This window comes from Schistocerca gregaria, chromosome 4 (genome assembly GCF_023897955.1).
Source record: "Schistocerca gregaria isolate iqSchGreg1 chromosome 4, iqSchGreg1.2, whole genome shotgun sequence".
Classification (NCBI taxonomy): domain Eukaryota; kingdom Metazoa; phylum Arthropoda; class Insecta; order Orthoptera; family Acrididae; genus Schistocerca; species Schistocerca gregaria.
Window position 1 is genome coordinate 637,539,757 of NC_064923.1, and position 16,122 is coordinate 637,555,878.

The following is a 16,122-nucleotide window of genomic DNA, read 5'->3' on the forward strand; positions in this document are numbered from 1 at the left end:
TGTCGTGGCATGCTACCAGTGTTAAAGACTGCGATGGAGCTCCGTATGCCACGGCAAACTGGCTGACACTGACGGCGGCGGTTCACAAATGCTGCGCAGCTAGCGCCATTCGACGGCCAACACCGCGGTTCCTGGTGTGTCCGCTGTGCCGTGCGTGTGATCATTGCTTGTACAGCCCTCTCGCAGTGTCCGGAGCAAGTATGGTGGGTCTGACACACCGGTGTCAATGTGTTCTTTTTTCCATATCCAGGAGTGTATTATCTTCAATTGTCGACAACCGCAGCCAAATGTACGCTTTATGAAGGCAGCAAACGCCGCTCTGACTGTAGAAAGTTTATTAAAGCCGCGAATGGTTTCACGCCAGTTAGGTGCATCCTCAAGTGATCGTCCGCAGCTGGTGGTCGTGCGGTAGCGTTCTCGCTTCCCGTGCCCGGGTTCGATTCCCGGCGGGGTCAGGGATTTTCTCTGCCTCGTGATGAATGGGTGTTGTGTGATGTCCTTAGGTGAGTTGGATTTAAGTAGTTCTAAGTTATAGGGGACTGATGACCATAGATGTTAAGTCCCATAGTGCTCAGAGCAATTTGAACCTCAGGTGATCTAAACAGGGGTTAGAAAGCAAGTATTTTACAACTTTTATTTTTACACAGTTTAATGAATACTGTTCATGGAGTAGAACAGACCCGCACATAACGTACTTACGTAATTCTGTCTGGAACATTGCTTAAGGCTGTACTTGAAGCCTCTCCCCGTCCTTGACATTACTGATAAAATAAAAACCCGTTAGAAGCATTTGACGAATAGATAAAACGGGATCTCCCTAAGACAAAATAACCAGTATTTGGTGCGGAGAGAGTAAAATAAGCTCTTCAAAACGAGCGCAGATGCACATCATGACCAATAAAACTTACCATAATATCAGCTGAAGATGATGTGTGCTCGGCCGTAAGGAATACTGAACTAGCTGGAACCCTATACAAGTAGCCAAGAGGAAAACAGCATTGGCCGTGGTATACGAAAACCCAGCGGGATAGAGCTAGACAAAGTGGGGCTAGTGTACCGAACGGCGAAGAGTGAAAGAAGGAGAGGTGCTGCACATGAAGTAAATTACAATTTAAATCAGCAAGTCATATAAAACATGGGCGAAGCGGGAATAGAAACTAATACAGTTAATCCCGTATGCTACAAACTAATAATATTTTTTTATTAATATAAACTTTGTAATTTTCCACGAAATGGGAGAACCAATAAAGAATTTATAAAGAGTAAAAGCTTCCACTTGAAGTGAGATACGTTGTCGAGCATTAGAACAATGGGCTATTTCCATAGGTATTCAAAATTGTATAAAACATTCCTATGCCTCCGTTCTGTCTGGATATTCATGGAGATTTTTGTAAGTCTAGGAAAATCGCTGTCTCTTTTGAAATATTAAGGTTGTTACCCTTATTTTCCAAATATATAATCTGCATACTCTCGTTTATGTCCCTGATCTTGTGTCCTGTGTCGGTAAATGCGCACTTAGTGCTGATCTTGAATTCACGCAACAGGAATTGAAAAACATTCAACAGTTTGGCCTATATATTTGGCGTCACATTGCTGACAAGAGATGCGGTAGACACCCGATAACTTAAACATATCACGAAGCATACTTTCCTTGTGTCTAAATTTTTTTGCCGTAGTCCTTAGGAATATAATAAGCCGGGGATGTGTTTTATGAATTTAGGCATTTACCTATTCTTTCAGAATTTCCTCCAAAGAAAGGAATCCTGTGGTACTTTTTTTCTAGAGGAATCTGAATTATCGGTTGTGATCTGACGCTCTTCGGATGAAAGTTGTACCGCACTGCGATTCCTATTTTGCGCGTATTGGTGCGTATATACGAATTCGTACGCTTTCAAGGGCTGATTCAACTTAATCTGCATCAAATATTCATTTTATTTTGCTTTAGGGACACATTGTTTCATCTGTTCGACAGACGTTTCTGGCGCATTTTAATTTTATCGTGACGGGGAGAAGCTTCAAGAAAGCGTTTAATAATGCCACAGACACAATTACGTGAGTACGTAATGCACGAGTCTGTTCTACTCTATGTAACAGTGTCCACTGAATCTGCGTAAAAAAAAAGAAATTGTAAAATACTTCCTTTCAAATCCCTGTTTAGAGTACCTGAGGATGCGCCTAAACTGACGTGAAACTGCTCATGGTTTTAATAAACTTTCTACAGTTGGGGGAGTGTCTGTTGCCTTCATATAAAAATATTTTAATTAAAATTAATATATTGTGCAAATAGTAATTAATGAAACATGGATGACATTTTGACTATTACTGTGATGATGGAATGTTACCACTGAATTGGTGATTTTCTGTGACAGTGATTTCATTAACGTTTCATATAAATGTAATAGTCATATCACTTGAAAACTACGTTGTTCCTAATGAAAGATTTATTCTTATAACGGGAAAGTATTCTATATAATATCAGGTGCTCTACTTCAGTAAGTATTCGCAAATAATACGAGGTTTGTTACAAAAGTATCCTACCTTTATTTCTTTGTGAACACCTGATGGAGTTGAAACTAGCGCGCTTGCGTGTCTCGATGTTGAACCTTTTATGCGCAGGAGTGAATTTTTTCCCGCCTGCCGATAGCGTCGGTTGCTGGCAAGCAGCAGTTGAATGAAGTTCAATGAAGTAATGTGCAGTGCTTGGGTCGGTATTTCATTATAAGGGAAATGACGGAATAATTGGAGCAGCGCTACTGCATCAACTTTTGCCAGAAACTGTGCGACAGCTGGCTGGAAACCGTTCGGAAGGTTAAGACCACTTTTCGTGACAATGCTATGGGCGTCACACAGAATAAGGTTCAACCGGTGTAAGGACGACTGAACATTGGTGGAGAGCGAGCCACGCTCCTGTCGGCCATCAACATGCCCAAATGGCCAGTTCATTCACAAAGTGAACGCTTCTACATCTACAAGATTACTCTGTAATTCACGCTTAAGTGCCTCGCAGAGGGTTCATTGAACCATTTTCATACTAATCCTCTACCATTCCACTCTCGAATAGCTCGTGGGAAAAAGGAACACCTAAATCTTTCCGTTAGAGCTCTGGTTTTTCTTATTTTATTATGATGATAATTTCTCCCTACGTAGGTGGGTGCCAACAAAATATTTTCGCATTCGGAAGAGAAAGTTGGTGATTGAAATTTCGTAAATAGATCTCGAAGCAAAGAAAACCGCCTTTGTTTCAGTGACTGCCACCCCAACTCGCGTATCATATCAGTGACACCCTCACCACTATTGCGCGATAACACTAAACGAGCTGAACTTCTTTGCACTTTTTCGACGTCCTCCGTCAATCCTACCTGGTTATAATCCCATACCGCGCAGCGATATTCCAGCAGAGGACGAACAAGATTAATACAGGCTGTCTCTTTAGTGGGTCTGTCGCATCTTCTAAGTGTTCTGTCAACAAAGCGCAGTCTTTGTTTCGCCTTCCCCACAATATTATCTATTTAAGTTGCTCGTAATTGTAATTCCTAGGTATTTAGTCGAACTGACAGCCCTTAGATTTGTGCGATTTATTGTATACTCAAAATTTATCGGATTTCTTTTAGTACCCATATGGATGACCTCGCACTTTTCTTTGTTTAGTGCCAGTTGCCACTTTTCGCACCATACAGAAATCTCTCTAGATCATTTTGTAATTGGAATTGATCGTCTGATGATTTTACTAGATGGTAAATTACAGCGTCATCTGCAAACAATCTAAGGGGGCTGCTCAGATTTTTCATTTATGTAAATCAGGAACAGCAGAGTGCCTATGACACTACCTTGTGGAACGCCAGATATCACTACTCGATGATTTACCGTCCATCACTACCAACTGCAACCTCTCTGAGAGGAAATCACGAACCCAGTCACACAACTGAGATGATATCCGCATGCTCGCAATTTGATTAATAGACGGTTGTGAGGAATCGGCATCAAACCCCTTCTGGAAATCTAGGGATATGGAGTCGATCTGAGATCCCTTGTCGCGCCAGAACGGTAAACACATAAACTGCGGTGACACTCAGACGTCTTGCAGGTCGTTTCGCCCTGCATACAATAGGCGAAACTCGACCGAAGTCAGTCGTTCCGCCAGGCGCTTAAACCTATTGTACGAAACCCTCAGAACTCAGGGAAGTGCAGCCCCCAACCGAAAATGCCATGTGCCACGTCCTCCGATGCTTACCTCACACAGGCCACCCAGGGAAGTAACCCAACATGTATAGGAATTAAGTGAAAAGTATTTTTTGCACTCTCAGTCCAAATTCTCTCATTATAAGAATCTTATTCGGTCTATTACTACCGTGCAATGACATAGAACATTAATAAAATTGATGAAAGTGAAAGGAGACATACAAAAGAGGACATGGAACGTCTCAAGAACACTCCAGGAAATTGAAATAAGAACACATTGTCCCAGGAAGGGGAAACTTTATTGACACATTCCTGGGGTCAGATACATCACATGATCACACTGACAGAACCACAGGCACATAGACACAGGCAACAGAGCATGCACAATGTCGCCACTAGTACAGTGTATATCCACCTTTCGCAGCAATGCAGGCTGCTATTCTCCCATGGAGACGATCGTAGAGATGCTGTACGTAGTCCTGTGGAACGGCTTGCCATGCCATTTCCACCTGGCGCCTCAGTTGGACCAGCGTTCGTGCTGGACGTGCAGACCGCGTGAGACGACGCTTCATCCAGTCCCAAACATGCTCAATGGGGGACAGATCCGGAGATCTTCCTGGCCAGGGTAGTTGACTTACACCTTCTAGAGCACGTTGGGTGGCACTTTATGCATGTGGACGTGCATTGTCCTGTTGGAACAGCAAGTTCCCTTGCCGGTCTAGGAATGGTAGAACGATGGGTTCGATGACGGTTTGGATGTACCTTGCACTATTCAGTGTCCCCTCGACGATCACCAGAGGTGTACGGCCAGTGTAGGAGATCGCTCCCCACACCATGATGCCGGGTGTTGGCCCTGTGTGCCTCGGTCGTATGCAGTCCTGATTGTGGCGCTCACCTGCACGGCGCCAAACACGCATACGACCATCATTGGCACCAAGGCAGAAGAGACTCTCATCGCTGAAGACGACACGTCTCCATTCGTCCCTCCATTCACGCCTGTCGCGACACCACTGGAGGCGGGCTGCACGATGTTGGAGCGTGAGCGGAAGACGGCCTAACGGTGTGCGGGACCGTAGCCCAGCTTCATGGAGACGGTTGCGAATGGTCCTCGCCGATACCCCAGGAGCAACAGTGTCCCTAATTTGCTGGGAAGTGGCGGTGCGGTCCCCTACGGCACTGCGTAGGATCCTACGGTCTTGGCGTGCATCCGTGCGTCGCTGCGGTCCGGTCCCAGGTCGACGGGCACGTGCACCTTCCGCCGACCACTGGCGACAACATCGATGTACTGTGGAGACCTCACGCCCTACGTGTTGAGCAATTGGGCGGTACGTCCACCCGGCCTACCGCATGCCCACTATACGCCCTCGCTCAAAGTCCGTCAACTGCACATACGGTTCACGTCCACGCTGTTGCGGCATGCTACCAGTGTTAAAGACTGCGATGGAGCTCCGTATGCCGAGGCAAACTGGCTGGCACTGACGGCGGCGGTGCACAAATGCTGCGCAGCTAGCGCCATTCGACTGCCAACACCGCGGTTCCTGGAGTGTCCGCTGTGCCGTGCGTGTGATCATTGCTTGTACAGCCCTCTGGCAGTGTCCGGAGCAAGTATGGTGGGTCTGACACACCGGTGTCAGTGTGTTCTTTTTTCCATTTCCATGAGTGTATATGCTCCAAAATCCTACTGCATATTGAGGTCAGTGGTATAGGCCTGTGATTCAGTGGGTTACTCCTGTTTCCTTTCCTGAATATTGGTGTGACCTGTGCTACTTTACAGTCTTTAGGAGCAGACCTTTCGTCAAGTGAGTGGTTGTATATGATTGTTAAGAAAGTCTTTATTGTGACTGCATACCCAGAAAGGAACCTGACTGGTATAGCATCTGGACCTGAAGACCTGCCTTTCTTAAGTGATTTGAGTTGTTTCGCAGCACCTAAGATATCTATTTTTATGTCACTCATGTTAATCTGTACTAGTTTCGAATTCTGAAATATTTACTTCGTCTTCTTTCGCGAAGAAATTACGGAAAACTGTATTTAGTAACTCCGCTTTTGTGACACTATCATCAGTAACATTTCCATCGCTATCGCGCAGTGACGGTATTGACTCTTTTTTGCCACTGGTGCATTTTACATACTACCAGAATCTCTTTGGGTTTTCTACCATATATTGAGGCAATGTTTCAGTGTGGAAACTATTAAAAGCATCTCACATTGGCGTCCGCACTAAATTTCACGCTTCCGTGAAACTTAGCCAGCTTTGGAGATGTTGCGTTCTTTGGTTATGCAGAATTATCATGTGACTATCAGAAATCTAACGTATGAGGTAGACACTAGCACTTTTTCGGAACGTTCCGTTGTGACCGAATATTTGACCGTGAAGAGGGTGTAGGCGAAATTCATGCCGGAGCTGTTCACGGCGGAGCGAAAGCGACAATGCGTTGCAGTCTCAGAGGTCACGCTGGACTCCACAAACAGTAAACATGACATCGTGAACACCATAATCAGTAGTGACGAGACCCGTGTACAGGTACGACCCGACAGTGCTCCAGCACATTCCTTGCATGTGATTCAGACTTTTTCAGCGAAAACCCATATTTGTGCTTCTGTTCATCAAATTCAAGAGGCCATTGAAAGGAACGCGATTTCGGACAAGAGAGGAAATTATGATAGCAACGACAGCCGACTTAAACTCCATTCTGAAGGAGGCTTCCAGCAATGGCTGGAAGAAGTGTGTGGAGTCACAAGGGAACTACTTTAAGGGTTATTAGACGTCCATCGGTCCAGGTAATCCAGTCTTTTTTCCCGGCCAAATTGTCGGATACTTTCCTAACAGACCTCGTACATGGCCATTCAATCTATGATATATCTATACCTATGATGATTCATACATCCACCAACTGGTATGCCCAAAATGCTTCCTGTGTTTTATGATGTATTTTTTCTGTGCCTGGAATTGTTCTTTATGTTTTACCTTAATCTAGTCAGACACGATCTTCATACTAATTCGAGTCACCAGTAACAGATAAGGTGTGAAGTCAGAAGAGTTTGCATTACCCTGCCTGCACAAGTCCTGTGAAAGAGTTGTCGCAGGTACCTCTTCCAGTTACTTGATGCAGGGCTGCATTTAATGTTGTGGGGAAGCAACAGTGCCTCTGCAAAAACATAAAGGATGCTTCGATGCACTGTTGTTCTGCAGCATATCTTTCATGGAGTGCCCAGAGAAACACTTGAGACACCAGTCTCTTTCTGCTAACAGAATACAGTTTAGAGAAATTGTAAACATGGCACAGATCCCCATACTGGTATCTTTATCGTCTGGCATGAAATGGACATCAGATACACTGTCCAATCACATTAATGTGACCACCTGTCAAGAATCTGAATAAACATCTTTTCCAACTTGGACCACTGAGAGACACGCAGGAAGACAGCGAGTGAGGTTTTGGAAGGTACCAACAGGTATGTGTAGCTATGATGGCTCGAGTGCTGTGGCCAGCTGAGCTAAGTTTCTCGACTGAGGATCCACGACGTGAACAGCCCTATAAAGTGATGCTACACATTTTCGATTGAGTTTAAATTCGGCCTGTTTGGTTGCCATGGGTGTACGGTAAGCTCTTCCTGGTGCTCACCAAAACACATGCATACCCAGTGAGCTGCATGACGTGCTGCGTTGTACAACCACGAAAAACAAATTGCATGTACAGATGGACACGCTTCTAGAGGACAGATGAATGCTTGTGTTGATCCATTGTGCCTCCAAGAATGTGTAGATCACACAGGGATTACCACGAAAACATTTCCCAGACCATAACCTTCCGATGATTGCTGCAGGTTGTTTGCTTTCAAACGTTTCTCGCCATACACGGCAACCGCCATATGTGTGGTGGAGCATAATAAGTGATTAATCTGAAAAGGTCATCTGTCACCACTCAATGGGCGTCGAGTTACGTTCTTGGCATGCAAATACCAGCCTTTGCAGCTGATGAAGAGCAATCAGAATGGGTGCCTGAACCAGGCGCCCGCTGCAGAGGCCCAAATGCAGTAACGTTCGCAGAAATGTCGTTGAGGAGACACTGTTGGTAGTCCTGTGATTCATTTGGGCTGTCAGCTACCCAACAGTCACACTTCTTCCCGCACGTACACATTTCCACAGCCGTCATTCACCACTGCCATTTGTCGCCCGCAGTGCACCACTGTTATCTTGGCACTAGTTTTGAGATGCGAAAAATTTAAAGATATTGTAACAGCGTAAGGCTACATGTTTCTCACACGGACTGCATTACATCCAGTGCCTGTATGGAGACTGCATGGTACGAGACATCCTAATGCAGACGATGTAAGTCACGGTGGAAAACTAGGAAAAATACAAGCCACATGAAAGAATACAAATACGTTACCAGAGATAACAAAATATCAAAGTAATACGCAACACTGTGTATACAATAAACTAACAAAAAGCGCATGTGCTGTCTAGTAACTTCATAAAATAACCATTCAAAGAAGCGTAGCACTGAATAAAGTTTGCAGTTCACAGAAGGCATGAATATCAGAGTTCAAACGTGTAGCGCAAAGTGCCCCACCATACTTGAACTTAAACTATGCTTGCAACGTTAACGTCACAGAACATCCATACTAAGACATGAACATGTAAATCTATATCAGTATCAATGAAACGAAGAATGCAATAACCCTTTACGTGAATGTGTCCATCGAAAGAGATTACATTTTACAACTGATTATGGTGGCCCAAAACGAAACTGTCCGACATTTTAAAGCTGTTTTAAGACTACCTTAGTTGCAATTTCTAGTTTTCGTAGTGCTGGAATTAAGACGAAAGCACACAACAATTTCCTCTTTTTCTATTATTTTTGCTGTATGATGTATATGAAAAGTTTCTTAAGTATCCATATGTTAACTAGTATATTGTTTTATGAAATTCACTGTGAGGAAAGTCACATTCTTATTTTGTGTACTACCCCAAGCTACTTTTTCACTCAGAACTTGTAGCCTCTTCATACGTGAGGGAGAGTCTAGAAAGCGAATTGAACAGATTTTGCCTTTGGTTTCTCAACAGTAGTTTGCTGTGTTTCAGGGTTAAAGAAGATTTCGGGTCATCAGGCTCGGATTCCTACGATACTCCCGGACACAACGAGAACTCGTGAACTGGACTAAGATGACACTACCGCGACAAATTGTAAGTTAGTTGCCTTTCAGTGTTTAGGATTAAGCAAAGAACGGTAGAAACTTCGTATTTACATATCTTTAGATACAGCGCTTTAAAGCAAATGTTGCAATGCTGTAAACTTCTGCATGGTTTGAGTCATTAACGCAATGGGCACATTTCTGATTACAAACGCTAAGATACGGCATTGAATCCTTAGTCGGAATTAGGATTACTTTCTGGTCAGTACTTATGACTTCTTGCACCACTGACTATGATTTGGATGAATGAAAAATGGCCAGTGGTTTGGAGTCCATGTTTAACTGTAGATTTTCCTATAACTGGCTGGTAAGTTCGTTGAACGGCCAGAGGAACTCCAAGGCATACTACATGAAAGAAATAGTCCATGGCTGGTGAAACACTGCGGCTTTCAAACCAAGCTTTACATTCTTATTTTGGACGGAAGAGGAACGGTGAAATGCAATGTATCTTTTGATCAATAACAACTGCATTTGCCCTACTGAAAGAAGATTAGAGCATAATTCATGTAGTCATAAGGTTTCAGTAATTACCTCGAAAATATGAAGCTATGCATTTGATGTTGTGTTTTCTTCAGTGGTCAACGGGCATCACATCGGATGACGTGTGAACTGCATCAAAGCGCACTGCCAGTGTGCTGGTGCCCTGCTTAACTGTCCCGGCCTGGATTCCCCATTTGTGGTGTATGGGGCCAGTCCTCTGTCTGTCGTCAGCGATGTATTGCAAGGAACCACTTGAGTACGGCTCAATAGAACGCCTTCTCTTAGAAATTACGACAGTAAAAATGTTAGCTGCTAATGACTTAACAATGTGTATCGGAAGGGCGACTTTCTATAGGACATATGTATTACACTACACAAAATGGACATCGTAGACATTCAAGAAATGTTCAAAACAAACCAGTCACTTGCGCTATGAACATCGGAAGAGAAAGGGCGCGCCATAGTGATCACAAAGGTTCGCACGATCAAGATCGAAGGCGGACTGGTGGGAGTTACAAACCGTGCAGGACGTTCAGCTGGCTATCCACTCTTAAAGGATGCTTGTAGAACCATATTGGTGCAGCGGTGTGTCAGAACTGCTGGAATGTGATGCCATGCAACCAAATGCAGAACAGCTTATCGTGAAACTTGCTACCCTTTAAAGCACAGCTGCAGATAGTGCGATAAAACGTTTTATTGGCACGGAGAGAACAAACACCCAGAGGCTTAATTTGTCCAATGGTTCCAGGTGGCATGAGTTGCAACCTCACACGCTTTTCAGGAGGGATAGTTCTAAAGGTGTATGATTTTTATACAGAGGCCAGGAATGAACCAAAAGCGTGTAATTTTGACCAGCTATTGGCCATGAGCATTGTTGAAATTCTCTTACGCCAATTTTTCCACTATTGTTTGCTGTGACGTAAATATCACCTACTGTCCCTTCAAGATCAGGCACACAAGATGAAATCATAGGGGGCAGTCTATCAAAAACTCCTCGGAGCACAATAAATACACTACTGACCATTAAAATTGCTACACCAAGAAGAAACAGAAATGCCGATGATAAACGGGTATTCGTTGGACAATTATATTATACTAGAACTGACATGTGATTACATTTTCACGCAGTTTGGGTCCATAGATCCTGAGAAATCAGTACCCAGAACAACCACCTTGATAAACTTGAGCATTGAGTCAAACAGAGCTTGGATGGCGTGTACAGGTACAGCTGCCCATGCAGCTTCAACACGATACCACAGTTCATCAAGAGTAGTGACTGGCGTATTGTGACGAGCCAGTTGGTCGGCCACCATTGACCAGACGTTTTCAATTGGTGAGAGATCTGGAGAATGCACTGGCCAGGGCAGCAGTCGAACATTTTCTGTATCCAAAAAGGCCCTTACAGGACATGCAGCATGCGGTCGTGCATTATCCTGCTGAAATGTGAGGTATCGCAGGGATCGAATGAAGGGTAGAGCCACGGGTCGTAACATATCTGAAATGTAACGTCCACTGTTCAAAGTGCCGTCAATGCGAACAAGAGGTGACCGAGACGTGTAACCAATGGTACCTCGTACCATCACGCCGGGTGATACGCCAGTATCGCGATGACGAATACAAGTTTCCAATGTGCGTTCACCGCGATGTCGCCAAACACGGATGCGACCATCATGATGCTGTAAACAGAAACTGGATTGACCCGAAAAAATGATGTTTTGCCATTCGTGCACCCTGGTTCGTCGTTGAGTACACCATCGCAGGCGCTCCTGTCTGTGATGCAGCGTCCAGGGTAGCTGCAGCCATGGTCTCCGAGCTGATAGTCCACGCTGCTGTAAACGTCGTCGAATTGTTCGTGCAGATGGTTGTTGTCCTGCAAACGTCCCCATCTGCTGACTCAGGGATCGAGATATGGCTGCACGATCCGTTACAGCCTTGCGGATAAGATGCCTGTCATCTCGACTGCTAGTTATACGTGGCCTTTGGGATCCAGCACCCTCCTAAACCCACCGATTTAATATTCTGCTAACAGTCATAGGATCTCGACCAACGCGAGCAGCAATGTCGCGATACGATAAGCCGCAATCGCGATAGGCTACAATCCGACCTTCATCAAAGTCGGAAACGTGATGGTACGCTTTTCTCCTCCTTACACGAGGCATCAGAACAGCGTTTCACTAGGCAACGCCGGTCAACTGCTGTTTGTGTATGAGAAATCGGTTGGAAACATTCCTCATGTCAGCAAGTTGAAGGTATCGCCACCGGCGCCAACCTCGTGTGAATGATCTGAAAAGCTAATCATTTGCATATCGCAGCATCTTCTTCCTGTCGGTTAAATTTCGTATCTGTAGCACGTCATCTTCCTGGTGTAGCAATTTTAATGGACAGTAGTGTAACTATGCAGCCAATTTACCAACCAGATTAACAGTCGGCTTAAAAATATACGAATGCGTTAAGCCATTGATGTCAGTTGATTGTGATATATCTTTCTTCGTACCGTACCTCTAATTTGCAGGGTTCCTTTCATATACATCTCCTCTTCAAATACCGATTTGTTTTCAGTAAATTTCTTGCCGAATGATGGGATAAGTTTGTTTATCTCCCCTACAAATTTCTGACGAAATGTCAGCTTCGGCAACTATTGTTGTGGATATAATGCAGCCTTTACTTTGTTTATCGTTGTCATAGCTCTGCTCATATCAATACCACCAATGTTATGAGTTACTCGTCGACTAAGCGTTTCAGCTACGCTCCCGAGCCTAATGCTGTGCACACCACTGGATACCTTCAGTCCCGCACCCTGCTGCCATTGGCAGCCCATATTGTGGTTGCATGGTAGATAATATGTGGGGCGTCGAATGACGTAAACATCGTTGGTCTTTTGCGATCTTGCACTCAAGGGGTTCCTTGTTAGTGCCACCACTGCTGGTTCCCAAGCTTTTCTGAGTTGAAATGCTATGTCTGTCTTAATTAAATCGTTAATATACGTATTTCAATTGCTTGTTAATGATGGGGTTCATAAACATAAAATTGGGCGAGAGAATCTTTGTCTCTCCACAGTTCATGCTGTGTCCCACGTCAAGGCAGTGTTTAGCGTCAACAGATATTTCTGGCTGACCTAATCTTGTGTGACACGAAGATTCGTGGCATTTGTCTTTAACAGTGTGACGCTTCTGACCAGTGTAACATTACGTACTCGTGATCTCCTTAGATCTGATTCAAGAAACTTCGAATGAAATGTGCCTCCCGCCCTCCAGCGTGACTGCAAACGATGTTGGTTTCTCTTAAATATGTCCTAGATCTAAGAACGACAGGAGTGTATTAAATTAAGTAACACTGCGGGAAACCTTACATTCTCCCGAGGTGTCGCACTGTTAAAGACATACGATAAAAATAGACGTCACACCGGATTGAGTTAGCCAGAAAAATAAGCTGTTACTGAGCACTGTCGTGATACGGGACACGTCATAAAATACGCAGACAAAAATTTTCTGTCGGCCTCAACTTTCTGGGACTCCGCCTTTAAAGACGCAGTCAGGCAGTCAGAATACGTTTAAATAACTACTTAATTAACAGATACACGGGATATCAACTCTGCAAAGCTTGGAAACCAGCTTTAGCGGCACTAAGACATTGTCAGCTGCAGACAGATAAATGTAACGAGTTAACACAGATGAGGAATCGAAGTCAGGACCCTTAAGTCGGGTACCAACACCGTGTCAGCGCCACCAGCGCTTTTTCAAGCCACGCATGCGGAGGTAGTGTCCCGTTTCTCCGGAAGGGGGCTCCGGATGTCAACGCCCTCTAGGGCGACATTATAGCTCCACCCTTTCCATCTGCACTTTCCTTGCGGACTATACAACCATATCAGCAGCCCGGCAGCGGCATCTGAAGATGGCGAGCATCTGCCTCTTGAAAATATTGTACAGCTCACACAACACTATCCAACAGAGCGACCGTGAAAAGTTCAGGCATTTATTACCTTGGAAAGGCTCAAACAGGGCATTTGGTTCGTTTATGTAGACGAGATGATTAAACGGGAGTCAATAAACTCCGTAACGAGAGAAATAGACTACTGTGCTGCGTCTCTTTTTTATTGACATGTCGGGATCAGCAAACAATGACGTTCGCCAAGTTTGCTCATTATTTAGACTCTGCTAAAGACGAAACAACGAGTATTAGGGCATGGGCGAGAGAAAAAATCTGTTGCACAAGGCGATAATTACAAAGAGTCTCCAGAAGCCTGCCTTCTTTTCAGCTGATTATATCTCATGTCAGTCAGCGGATTTCTGGGCGTAGGTGCACATCGCTTTCAGACGGGATGCTGTAGCAGGTCAGACTTTCAAGTTCCATCGCCTTCCACGCTGATCGTCACAAGAAAATACAGTACAATAGAAACCTGCCATACTCACATCCAGTCAGTTTCTGAGCATATGAGAAGTTGTTTAAGAGTAAGAACGGCAGAGCCATCATGACTTTATCCCCTGCGCCGAAGATATATTAGGAAGGAATTCCGTTCTTCCGTTTGTGAGCAGTACTGGAGCTTTAACATATCACCTAGTCAGACATCTGGTTTCTCTTTTGGCCCCTTTGGTAGGAAAGTGCGAACACTATATTCGCTTTTCAGAAGATTTTATACGGCGACTAAAAAATCCAAGTCTCGGATCAGCTGACTTATTAGTGAGTTTCGTTGCGGTCTCTTTGTTCTTATGACTGCGTACGGCGAATTCACTACAGCTCTTAGGAGCTAAGCTGGAAGAGGACATCTTACCTCTTTTCAAACATGTGCTTACGCGGCCAGTATTTTGAGTAAACTGGCGGTCTTGATATAGGTAGCGCTCTGTCTTCTATAGTAGCTAAAATTTTTATGGAAGACTTCGAGGACAAAGCCCTTTATCTCGCGGATTTGAAACATAAATGTTTTGCAGAAATGTAAACCATACATTTGTGGTTTGGCCACATGTGACAGTAACTATTCCTTCATTTTTGAAACATGTTTTCATGTTTGTCTATAAAGGGTATTCCAGGAAGCAGATTCACAATTCCATCATGCACTAAACCTCAAGATCAGCCAGAAGAAACGGAGGAAACCAGGAATGTATAACATTCCGCGCCGGTGTGGGAAGTCTTTCATTGGCTAGACATGTTGCACTGTAAAGACAGATGCCACGAACATAGGCAACACACCGGATTGGATCAATCAGAAGAATCTGCTGTCGGTGAACACTGTCTTGACACTGGATGTTGCACGAAATACAGCGTGACGGAGATTCTCTCGTTCACCTTCGAGTACTTGGACTCCACCACTGATGAAGCAGCCAAAGTACCTAACAATTTAATTAACAGAGACAGGGATTTCATCTTGGCAGAGCACGAGAGCTAGCGCTGGTGGCATTCAACATCGTCAGCCACAGACGAACGAGTGTAACGAAGTAACGTAGACGGCATATTCAAGCCAGGATAATTAAGCCGGTCACCTACACTTGGCCAACATGCTGTAACAGTGTCGGTAGCCGCATATTTTGGATGGTAGCCATGCAGCGCTACAGAGACAGTCTAAAAATAGTGAATGCTCTTTATTCATGCATCTTGCCACAGCTGAGTACAGGATGGTGGTGACTCCGACGAGGGATTCTGCTGATTTTGGTTCTGCTGACGCCCAGGATTGGTGTGGAGCCTGGCGTCGGCCGATCATGGCCTTTGTGACACTACCTCCTCCTCTGTCAGTGGCGTTTCTTCATGCTCAGCGACCCCTTGTGCAGTTGATGTCGGAAGGCGGCTGAACGGTGACGAAACGTGCAATGACTTATTGCTCACGTGCTGGAGTTCGCGGCTGTTACCACGGCCCTTCGTTGGTTCGCTGTGGGAGCGGATATAGGATCGAACAGCTTCAGGATGGGCTGCCCCCCCCCCCCCCCCCCCATAGATGCGAACTGCAGTCCTCAGTCAGCATTCCATGTGGTGGCCAGGCGACACAGCTCCCATAGTGGTTGAGCTGAAGTACGGGCAGAAGTGGTTGTAGTACAAACGGCTGTGTGAGTCTGGGCAGTACATTAAAACCTTTGGCGGTCACCGATGTGGAAAAGATTGTGACACCTTGTTGCTTGAGTGCTGCTGAATTAAGTACACTACTGGCCATTAAAATTGTTACACCACGAAGATGACGTGCTACAGACGCGAAATTTAACCGATAGGGAGAAGAATCTGTGATATGCAAATGATTAGCTTTTCAGAGCATTCACACGAGATTGGCGCCGGTGGCGACAC

General features: G+C 44.9%; 1 protein-coding gene across 1 annotated transcript in view; it reads left to right on the forward strand.

The window, feature by feature from the left end:
- LOC126267845 (trithorax group protein osa-like) overlaps positions 1 to 16,122 on the forward strand; it is a 71,171-nt gene that overhangs the window by 15,581 nt on the left and 39,468 nt on the right. Inside the window, exon 3 of the mRNA XM_049973153.1 lies at positions 9,269 to 9,370. Within this exon, the coding sequence (XP_049829110.1) occupies positions 9,269 to 9,338 (70 nt within the window). The 3' untranslated portion in view covers positions 9,339 to 9,370. The remainder of the gene's footprint in view (positions 1 to 9,268; positions 9,371 to 16,122) is intronic.